Source organism: Lepidochelys kempii, chromosome 1 (genome assembly GCF_965140285.1).
Source record: "Lepidochelys kempii isolate rLepKem1 chromosome 1, rLepKem1.hap1, whole genome shotgun sequence".
NCBI classification, from domain to species: domain Eukaryota; kingdom Metazoa; phylum Chordata; order Testudines; family Cheloniidae; genus Lepidochelys; species Lepidochelys kempii.
Genome location: NC_136380.1, coordinates 148,166,048 through 148,178,148, shown reverse-complemented (window position 1 = coordinate 148,178,148; position 12,101 = coordinate 148,166,048). Strand labels below are relative to the sequence as shown.

General features: G+C 37.2%; 1 protein-coding gene across 5 annotated transcripts in view; it reads left to right on the top strand.

Moving 5' to 3' along the window:
* The window catches only part of TAB3 (TGF-beta activated kinase 1 (MAP3K7) binding protein 3), a 76,565-nt gene extending 64,464 nt beyond the window's left edge, over window positions 1-12,101 (top strand). For all 5 annotated transcript variants that reach the window (XM_073357829.2, XM_073357837.2, XM_073357805.2 and 2 more), the window contains 3 exons: window positions 601-694; window positions 3,230-3,313; window positions 7,737-12,101. In XM_073357829.2, the coding sequence (XP_073213930.1) occupies window positions 601-694; window positions 3,230-3,313; window positions 7,737-7,885 (327 nt within the window). In that variant the 3' untranslated portion in view covers window positions 7,886-12,101. The remainder of the gene's footprint in view (window positions 1-600; window positions 695-3,229; window positions 3,314-7,736) is intronic.

Here is a 12,101-nt window from a genome sequence, read left to right as displayed (position 1 = left end):
GCCATTATTTGGCCTTGCTTCTTAGGGCCTAAGATTTTCCTAACTATGTGATGTTAGGTTTTCAGCTGGCAGTGGCTGAACATACAAAATTGCTGACTGCAGTACTGTCAAATTCTGGGGTTCATACAGGAATGTCAAATTCTGGGGTAACAACTGCATTGATTTTTTAGGAGTTAGACCAGTTCAACTGACGACAAAATTTGGTCATTGACCTTTCAAAGATTCTCAGGGCAATATGCATCTGGCCTAAGGGATAGGAGTACTTTAACTGCCATCATAGATTTTGTAACTTGATCATTTTAAAAGTCGAGCACAATTTGCTTTCTGGTAAATATTAAAACTAATTTGTATACATTTATTTATCACCAAAATACCTAATGGAGAACTCATTTTAAAAATATCTTTTAAACATTTCCCTTGAAATCATGTCATTCGCTATGGATTTTTTTCAGCTGCACTTACTCATCATTGGCAACCCTGCCCCGGTCACATTATTAATAGGAACTGTTAACATATGAGACATATATAATAATTGTTATATCTACATTAGAGTTGATGCTGACTTTCCTACAATTGCTATTTTGGGTCCTTTCTTACTAGCCTGAGGAAATGACCAGATTGAGAAGCCTGAATAGACAGCTCCAGATAAATGTTGACTGTACTCTGAAAGAAGTTGACCTCCTTCAGTCTAGAGGTATAGACTTGATTTTTTTTTTCTTTTTTGTAAAACATAAGTTTTTTAATGTGGTGTGTGTTTAAATGTGAGTAGATCTTTGGCTTTTTCTTTTCCTTTTTTTATCAAAACTGGGTTTTACTGATATCAAATCATTACTTCAGAATGAAAGACACAACCTGTCTTTTTTTCTTTGTCAGTTATAAGCTGGTTGGATAGTGTGGTTTTTGTTAATAAAATTCTCAATAAAAGTGTGCCCAAATTAAATTAAGTAATTACTTGTAAATAGCAATTTGAAAGGACTTTGTGAAGATAGTTGAATCGAAAAATGGACATACCTTGATAATGGTTCCATACTCAAGTTCTTTAGTTCATGATATATTCATTGTTGCTGCAAATGTATCTCTTTGCTGTGACTTATTGTGACACTAAATAAATTGTAGTAAATAAATTGCTACGTGTGCGCCTGCTGTGTCACATCTGCCACTTCCAAACTGGGAGCACACTTGCCACATCTGTATTTTGAAGACACATGGAGCAGCCTTACAAGATAAAAAAGACCATAGTGACTATACAAATACAAATAATTCTAATTAAAAGATACTTTCAAAAACACTGAAGGAAATTTGTGGTAAATGTATTACAAAAATCAGTTTAAATTGTAAATCTCTGGGGCCTTCACCTAGAAGCTCTGTCCTGAAAAAGAAATTGCATTTTAAGTTATCTATGAAACAATCCAACACACTGAAATAAACTTTGTTGTCCAAATAGAAGCTGCCCTATGAAAAGAAAGCAAAACTGGAGCTATGCAGAGAAAACCTCTTATCCAGTAAAAGCTGAAATAGAACATAACATGAAATAAACATAGAGGAAAGCTTTCAGATGACTAGAACAAAACACTTGTGTCATGAGCAAATAAACTACCTCTCGAATGTCTAAACACTGGTAACGATACCCGAATGACTTAGCATCAGTTCATTTAAAAGAAATAGAACATGACTCAGATTTCACTAAGAGCTTGATCCTGCAAGTTGCTGAGTAGTTCCTGGATTGCTGAGTTGCTCCCTAGGGAGCTGAAAGTGCTCAACTCATAGCAGGAGGTTTTATACAACACCACTGGAATTCATCCAGCCCATCTGCCAGAGATGAAATTTGGGAAGGATATCAGGAGCTCCAGTGGCAATTCTTACAGAAAATGGCATGAGATCCTGGATGTCCATGCAGAGCAAACAGAATCTTAGCGCCCCCCCCCCCCCTTTTTTAAACGTTTATCTGGATGTTTCAAACCTGATCCATAGAAACACGCAAAAAAAAAAGGCTAGAAGAATATGGAATGAGAATGTCCTCTAGCAAAGGACACAACTTGCAAAACTTTCAGAGCAAACTGAAAAACGAATTCTCACAGCATGCAGACAACTCATTCTCTGTGGGGACCATTTTATAAATGAGCATATTTAAAATAAATTGCATATCAGAACACCAACACTGAAATGGGATTGACAGGTGTCAAATTCACAATTAGGCATATACACAATCACTGCTAACCACAAAATTAAACCTGTGTGCCAGGTCCAGCTGAGAATATAGGAAATGTAAAAGACCAGTGAAACTTCACAGGATAAATGAAAATGAAGAACAGAAACACCCTGGGATTCATACCCAGAAGGGTATGACCAGAGAGAACTGTTCAGAAATGAGTGCTACTCTTCACTTAAACCCAAACTGATTTTCATCTGCTTTTCTAACCAACAATCAGGAAGCAGCTCCTGTTCACAACCCTTTCTCTCCTGCATCTGCAGTTACAGTAGGTTTGCAGTACGTTCCTCTGCCAGTTTATTAAGAGCTCCACCTTTTGAAATGTGACACAGAAGAGGAAGAGACACAGTGTAACTAATCTGGAGCAAGTAAACTGAAAATTTAGGAGAGCAGCTGAAATATCAGAGGAAAAATTAAAACACTACAGAGGAGAGTTCTTTATACAACACTGAAAGTTGAACTTCAAGAGAAGATGTTTTTAGAAGCAGTTTGGAGCAGCTGCTATTAATTTCTTTATTTTCAAAAAAAAGTTAATGTTAGAACTTTAGTATGGCATCCTTAACAAAACAGTACCATTTTTAGGCACAATTATTTTGATTCCATTTCCATATGGTCAAGGAGATCTCAATTTAGGTATATAGTTCCTTAAACAATTGGCATCCTCATAGGAAATAAGATGGGTGGGGTGAAGCGTTATCTCCTTTTTCTCTTAGGCATTATTTGGCTTATTTAAACCTTTATTAGTTATCATTGCAGTCTGTGGAATACTGAAGCTTTTATTGATCAACTTAGTTCTGAAGAGTGGCAGAATTTCAGGGAGATGTGGCAAGTCTGCTAGTTTCTTCAGTGTAGTAGTATGCCTGCCCAGTAAATGCTGCAATGGGATAATATGGTATGAGTCAGAAAGATATGAAAGATACAATAAGCTGTAAACATGCTTCATGTAAAAAGGGACTTGTTGTGCATATGCTCTCTAATATCCTTGCTTAGTATTGTTTATATTTCTGTTCCTCTTACCAGGTAACTTTGATCCGAAAGCCATGAGCAACTTTTATGATAATATAGAACCTGGTCCTGTTGTGCCACCAAAACCATGTAAAAAAGGTGAGTCGCTAAATGAGGGCCAAGAAAACCATTCGTATATCTCATTGTTATTTAGTAGTTCTCACACTGAGAAGGAGATTTTCCATGAGTTGCAGTAAGTGTTAAAGCAATTCTTTTTATACAGTCAGTAGTAGCCGGAAACATTCTACTTGTGGTGTTTATACATTTTTACAAGCTGTGCAGCTAAGACACTTAAACAGATCTATGTTGATACAGCAACAATAACACTGGCACTGAAAGCTATTTTCTATCAATATGTTTAAAATTAATATTCTGATCATATGTTTATATATAATACTGCTCATTAATAGAAAAGAAACTGAAAGTACATAAGATTTTACTGTTGGTTTCAGATTAACTTGAACTTCCAATTAACACATTTTTTAAAATAAATAATTTGGGTTAACTCCTATTTAGATTAGGATGCCTCAGTCTTCCCGTAACGTTCATTACTGGGATTTTTATAAACATAACTGCAGTGGTAGGCATACATAAATTAAATCAGTAATACAGATTCATAATTTGAATTGGTATTTTGTGTTTTTCTCATTAACATTGTCTGCTCAATGGTCACCACAGAATTACAGAGAGTAAATTTCATAATATTAATAATATTTCAGAGTAGTAGGAGTCCCACAGGTGCTGTGGTCCATATGTTGTAGGCTGTTCCCCCAAAACTGAAAACTTTGCAATGGCTAACCTAGTCAGTATTATTTGCTCTGTGCTGTTCACACTTCACTTCTTTTGTCCTGTGGATAGTATGATTGCAGAATACTATGGTGGTTAGCAGAAGAAAGATGATCCTGTGGTTGAGGCGCAGAATTGAGATCTGGGAGATTTGGATTCAATTCATATTTTTGTCACAGACTCCCAGTGACCGCAAGTCGTTTAGACCCAGGTTTTCAAAGGTATTTTGGTGTTGCTGTGCTCAGCATTGCAATGCCTAATTGATTAAGGAGACTATCTCTGTTTCAAAAGTGATTGAGACACTTAGGAGCCTAAATCCAATTGAATGCTTATTTAACATCATAAGTACAGATTTAGGAGCCTAACTTTAAGCCTTTAACTTAGTCCTGTTTAAAAGAGGACTGAATTAACCCAAATTTAGGTATGTTTTAGTTTGCGCTCGCAGTGTCCACACCAGGGAGTTACTGCTCAGCATGCTAGGGTGGGTGAAAAATCAAGACACTTATTTAAGAGCCTAAATATAGATTTAGGAGCCTGTTTAGGTATTTACATTTGAACTGTGGCCTTTGTAGACAAACCCTAAATTGTCTTATGGCTTTAAACAGGAGTAAAACAGTGGGGAAGGGAGTGAGGGAAAACAAAGTAGAGAATGGGCAGGAGTCAGGATATGGCAGAGAGTTGGATAAATTTACCACAGGTACACCTAAACTTTGCTTTTTTTTACCCTGATGCCTTGCAGGAAAACAGCACAAAGCAATTATTCCACAAGGCGTAGTGTTTCAAAAGATAGTGTGTGACAATGAAATGAAATGAGAGCAATGGATATTGATCAGTGCTTGCTTTTCTATCCTCCCTTCTCTCGGGATGTATTGACTAGAAAAGTAGAGTGCATAGAAACTGAAGCTGGATTAAGCTCCTGAAATTATAGTAATGTTAAAACTGTTTTTTTGGACAAGGGCATATCTCTTAATGGACTGTACCTGTCAGGCCATTATCAGACAAAGTATACAGGTTAAATAGGTAGTTAGCAGAGTGTGGTGCCAGAAATCAGTTCTTTGGTCAGGGGTCTGATGGAATGTGTACAATATCTAAAGTAAATTAGTTTGTGCTGTGTGGTAAAAATGGTACATCAAATACTGTATACAGTAAGTGACTAGTACTTTGTTTGTAGCACTTTGACAATGCTGTGCAATTTAAAAAACTGACAATCAATTTGTAGTTCATTAAACTTTTCAGACTTTGATAGGCTTGGGCCATATTTACATCCTTCTAAGTATGTATTTTACTACTGTTCTAGAAAGTGCCAACATAAGGGTAAAATTCAGGTTAAGTAATTTGTAAGAAATTCAAAGACATGACAGTGAAGCAGTTAACAAGTAACCTGGGCCAAAATACTAATTGTCTGAAAAATGGATAAGATCTGAGATTAAGAAAAATGAAACCTGAGAATTCGTTTCTCCAGTATGTCTTGACAACATGACATGTTTTAGATTTTTGCAGAAAAAGGTGAAATATAAAGGTTTGATTTCTAAGTATATTTGACCTAGGGCACAGATCAGTTTTAAACACATATATTTAATAAATGTTGAGGGTATTTTATGAGCAACTGCTGACACTCAGCTACTTGACACCAGTGTGAGTTGGGTCATGCCCCAGTTCAGGGCGTTGCTGGAAGGGGAGCAAAGGAATATCTTCAAAACTCTATCACCAGACTGAAAGAAGGTTGGAATGATTGCCCAACCTCAAAAGTTTTCCTTTTCAGGATACTGTTGAATCACATTTGCAAGAAATGCCTTTTATCCTTGACTTTCATAAGAGACATTTCTTGAAGAGCAGACTGCTCTTGAACCAAATCCAGGTATTTTCCTAAATAAATTCCCAGGGGAATATACCCTCCCTCAGATCTTCCCACAAACTCCTCTCTCTCTCTCTCTCTCTCTCTCTCTCTCTCGTTCCTCTATGAACATTTTTTTAGCAAAATATATTGTACATGTTTGTCTGCTTGTCAGGGTGTTGCCTTCTTTCTTTATCTTGTTTAGGAACACAGACTCGTCAGTTCCTTCCCTATAACTTCATAGATGCTAGTTCCATGGAATTTATCACTGACTAAAGCAGGGATGGGCAAACTTTTTGGCCTGAGGGCCACATCTGGGTATGGAAATTATATGGCGGGCCATGAATGCCCGGTGGGGGAGGGGGACTCTATGGGATGTAGCGTGGGGGGACTCTCTAAGGGATGTTACCAAGGTGGGGGGAGGGAGGACTCGGGGGTGTGGGGTGAAGGGGGGGGGTTCTACAGGGGCAGTACCGGAACACCTGGGGGCGCTGCTGGCAGTGACACCAAGGTGGCCATACCAGGTACCCTAGCTGAGACAGGTGCAGCCCCTGGGCGGTTTCGAGGCTCTCAAAGGTGGGGCCGTAGAAGACCGGGAGGGGATTGGGTGCACGGCCGTGTGGGGAAAGGGCAGCCATGTAAGGGCGGGGTTCTGATCCTGGAAACAGTGCGGTGACGTCACGCCTGCGCAGTGTGGCTCTGCGTGCTAAAGATGGTTCTCATCTAGCGAATTGAGAGTCGGGGGCTGGGGAGCGCTGGGCAGGCAGAGCAGGGCAAGCCCCCGACCCCGCTCCCTGGCGGGAGCTCGAGGGCTGGATAAAGACGTCTGATGGGCCGGAAGCGGGCTGCAGGCTGTAGTTTGCCCACCCCTGGACTAAAGGAAGGGGTAGGAAAGGTGTGTGGCATTTATCTTCCTCTGAGGCATTCTACACTGTCAACTTTTAGATGCAGGAAAGTGAATTAGACTATTTGTTGGGGGGGGTTTGTGGTAAATCTCTTGTTATGAATTACTGATAGCCTTTAATAACAAATATGGAAAGAAGACTTTTGGAAGAAGTCACTAGGGTAAAACAATTAATATGTAAATTGGGTGCTGTGTGAAAGTATAGGCTTTTATTAAATTCTGGTTGATGGTAAGAATAATCTAATTGGAAAAGGAGTCATGCCTCAAAGAACAAATATAAAGCTTTTGGAAGTTTGAGTTTTTGATCAAATGAAAAACTAAAAATAATTATCCGGCTTCTGAAGTTAGTATCTCTTTGTAATATTATGAAACACGCAGGATGCAGGTAGTTTAAATAGGTAAAAGGACAACAGAAGGAAGAACCATCAAATTCTTCTTCCTAAATGGAAGTTTTGTAGGCACTACTAGTGGCATATTTGTACAAACCAAAGCAAAATATGTTGTATTACGTGCAATTCTAGTATACTGATTTACTGGCAACCACAGGGCAAGAGTGCATTGCAATGGACCTGCATGATGTCAAGATTCTTGCTGTCAGCCCACTGCAGACTAGTTTTGGGTCTGAATGCCTGGCACTTAGCATGGAGTCTTCAAACCTACTTTCTCTTAGAAAATTCCCTTCCTTTGATACATGTACAGACTCATACATGAGTAGCATTTACATGGGCCTTGGGGTGAATTCATGTCGTTCCCTGCTAAAAACCATTAGCTTTGGACTGCCTTCTCAGTAGGTAATACATAATGTATGTATTTTGTACATTCTGAATTTCAAATCCTAATCCAGTTGTACAGTGCCATTTAGATGTCTGTAAAACACAGCTGAAAACTACTAGCTAGCAGATGAAATCTACTTAATCTACTCTAAATATTTACTAAAATTGCATGGTATGCTTTCTTATGAAGGTTTTGTTTGAAAAATAACATTATTTTTTCTTTAGAGCATCAAACCAGCTCCAAACAGACTCCACAGACTCAGCCAAGAGATGAAGACTTTGAAGGGGCTCCATGGAATTGTGATAGCTGCACCTTTCTGAACCACCCAGCGCTAAACCGCTGTGAGCAGTGTGAAATGCCACATTACACCTGAATCTGGAAAGGGTCTGCATTAGGTTGAAAACAGGTTCTTGAGCCCACAGCCATAGGAGAAGGAAACATGGGGAACCTTTCAGTCCATCTGCCAGGCCTTTGCCAGTCAACTATTTTCAGATTACAAGGGGGGAGGAAAAGATGTGAAACTGTTTCCACTTGTACTGCCCTAAAGAATAAATTTGGGGGGCGGGGAGGGAAATATTCTTTTCTTATGCCATTGCAGTGAGCAAAGCAGAAAGGATAGCCAAAACCAGAAAAGGATTCACTCTTTGAAGAATGTATACAGGAAAACAGATAATTGCTGCAGTTTAATCCTGTGGCTACAGTTACTGCGTAGTGGCTCTTAATTTTTAAATATAGAACTTTTAGTAATGATGTGAAATATTACAGTTATCCTGACAAACTGAAGCCATTGCTGACCTACCTGGTCCCAGCTAGCTGGAAAACAAAGGCTCCCTGTGCTTCTGGATTGTAAACTACTGAAAAAGAAGACAGGAAAATGCAACTGTAAATTTTACAACATATAGAAAACAGAGAGAAGGGTATTTGTAATCGCTGCTTTTTTTCAGGGTGATTTAAGTCTACACAAAAATTTGCTGTTTTGAGATTGACTTCTGGTGCAAAAATGAGGTACTGTATGAGCCTTACAAAAAGTAGAATCGGAGGTGATTCTACAATCCCTTTTGCTTGTAGAGTGCTCACCAAGCAGTGTCAACACTGGTAATTAACTAAGAACTAATTCTACCATATAACTGGTGAAAAGAGTGCTGCATGCTTTTATTTGGTCCTTGTGTGGTAAAGCTAAAAGTAAACTATGCTTTTATAAATAACGTTCTCCTAAGACTGCCCTGTAGCAGAACAGTGAATGTATGCCAAATGCCAGAACTATTCCAAATTCTGTTTGGAAGATTTGAGCTCAGCCATGATTATGTATGAGAAGTGTTTGCACCCTGTTACTTAAGCCTTTTCTGCTTCCAATTTTGTGAAGAATTCTTGATGTTTACAGCACAGAAGGTACTTTGTGCCCCAATCCTGATTTAGCTGAAAAAGAATTAATCAATGTTAGCTCTTCAATAAAGGTTTATTTGCACATTGTTAATAAATCAGCCTGTATAAAATAGCAGATGGCAGATCTGGAAAAGTTGCGTGCTGCATTTTTTAATTTTGGTCAGGAAATGTTTGCAATACAGTGAAGAATACAAAACACTTGCAAACTAAAAACCATGCAGGTACTTTTATGCATATAATGTATTGTATTATATTAAATGATCAGTTTTGTTTAAATGCTTCAGTTTGCTGTACTAAAGCAGTCATTATTTGTGAAATCAGAACTTCTGGATTTGGGCAGCTGAATGATTATGATGTGAAATTGTGAGACTGATTTAGGATGTTTTTCATATCGGTAAGAAGCTGGTACCATGCAATTGAATTTTTACACTGTAACTTTGTTGTGTGAAATCTAACGTTTTCACGGCATTTGAAAGGGAGAGTTTTTGTTGTTTTTGCCTGTATTGCCTTTCTGGTGTCTTCCCTCCATGCAGTTTAAAAAGATAGTAGCAAAAATTGCTATCTTGTGATTCAGATCAGGAACTACCTTTTATCTGGTATGATATTGAAATATGTTCCTTCAATCGTAAAATCTTCAGCATAACCTAAAATCTATTTAATAAGTCTGCTTGAGATCAATTGAAGTGTGCATCATTAATAAGCAAAATGAAGTCAAAGGCATCAGAGCTGAGATTTCTTTTTAAGTTGATGATGATTTTGCACTGTATGATGAGGAGCTCGTATCTGAAAGAAAACAAAAATCCCCGCTGTCCAGATGAAGTTAAAAATAAGAGTAAATTTTTGTAATTCTGTTTTGTATAACTGGATAGTGTGGCAAAACTGAAGGGACAGTGTGGAAAACAGATGAGCTGAAGTATTTTACCGAAAACATTTTTCTTCCTTGAAAGATTAGCAACATCATTATCTGATGTATATTCAGGTATTCAATACAATACCAATTCTGTCATAGTTCTTCAGTGATGATGCCTTTTCTTTCGTATGATTTCAATTTTCAATCCTATTTATGTTGACTTTTTAACAGCTTTAGTTTCTGCTGGAATAGCAAAAATAACTAAAATGACAGTCATCAGATGAGAGTAACAGTAGCATGCTGGAGAACAGTTGTGCCACTTTGTTTTAAGACAGTGTAGATGCTGTTTATTAAAAAAAAAAAATGCATGCAACTCGTTAATTCCGTGAGCTCTAATAATCCAAAATGCATGGTTTCTGGTGTTACAAAGACATTCTAGTCTTAGTTATAGCTGTCACCGGCTAGCAGAAGACAGAAAAGAGGCAACCTGTGAGGAGATGCTGTTGGGAGGGTGAGAGAGAGTGCCATCAAATGGGCAAGTTGATTTTAAGAGCAAAGCTGAGTTTTATTTGAGCTTTTTACAGTTCATTTGTTGTTTGTACAAGAAGTATTGAAAATTTTAAATTAATGAACAAACATTAGCAGTAAAAGAACGATATATGCTACTTGAATCTTTCGTTTGTTAGAACATAAGTTATATTTAAATATTAGATCCATTCATTTTGCTTTTGGAAGCAGGCAACACCTTTCACACTCCAGCTGAAATGTAGACTATGCCAAAAAAGGTTTCTTTGTGTAATATTTATTTAATGCACACAAAACCGTAATGTCAGCTGGCATATAAAATGCACTGTATTGTATAAAACTTTTGATTGTATAGGTATGTGGATGGCAGGATGCTAATGCCGTTGTGTTGTTAATGCACTACTTATTTTTAATAACAAGCTTTCCCTCAACCATCCTATTAGACTAGATCGGTTGGTAACTTGGACTTTAGGTATTCAAAAGGATTTCACGATTCATCTAAATTAACTTTTATAAAACCTTATTTTATATTTATCATCTATTAGTATCAATTATCCATTCCTACAACCAGTTTTTTAAAAAGTTTTAGTCAGAGTGGGACTTGTGAACAATATTTCAGGGTATAGCAAACCAAAAGAAATCCTAAACTTGGCTATGCTTCAAATTTGATGTAATTATCAACCTTGCTTGTTTGGGAGGAAGAAGGGCAAGTAGGGGCTAAGAAGAAAATACTTTGTAAAATATAGTCTAAGGTCAGATTGAGTTGTGCATTTGTGTGTCTGTGGTATGTGTGTTTTCCCTTAAGATGGGAGGTGTGATGAGAAGGTGTAATAATTTTTAAAGAGCTGGGCTCAGTCTTAGTACTTCCTAATCATGTGCTACTAAATCATGTTTTCTTTAAAAATATATTATTGCTTGCTTTCAGTTACTGTATCTATCCCAGTTATACTCTCATTTCAATTTTTCCATGGCAACACATGTTGACATTAAGATTGATTGTAAAATCCTTTGAAACTGAATTCAGAAATATTTAAGAGCTGAAATTGGGACAAAACAAAATGGGGAAAAAATAAAGAATATGAGACTATCAAATAAGTTAAAAATGAAATTGTCATCTTGATCCTTTTTAATATTCATTGGTGTACCCAGGAATGTGAAAATGGCTTTCATAGTTCAAGGTAGACTCAGAGATACTTAACTGCTTCTCTGAGACTGTAAAATTTACATGCTGTGATACTACTGTGACTCTCCACCCCATAAAGAGAGAAGACATGCACGCAAACAAAGCGTCTTGTAGTCAAGATTGCTTCTTGTGTTCTGCACCTATTTTATTTTCTTTCCAAATGTTAACATAATTATTTAAAGTTGGCCATGATTGAAACTTGCTATATTTTTTAGTTTGGGGCATTCTCATTGCTTGTCTATAAATATTAATACAGGTAGGTTTTTCTTGACTTGTTTGAATAATAAGAGGTCATTGGAGTTAATGCAATATTATAATTTTGGATTTTCAAGACCTTAAAGAATTTTTTAAAACTCTGTTCTTGAAATTTATTTATTTATGGTGGCACCGATGTATCTAATCCATATTTCCTGCTGTGTGAAACCCTGTTAAATTTTTTCATTAAAACAGCAAGACTAGATCTTGTTAAATCCTGTAAATACGATGTCTCTAGATTTTAGATGTATATGCTGTGAATGAGATTATTACCAAGAGATAAAATTGTACAAAAGCATTAAGAGGCTATGCATGTGTGGTACCTCCAGAAAGTGCATACTCGGAAAGTTGCAGATTTCTGCAAAAATAAATTAATAAACTAAGAAAACATCA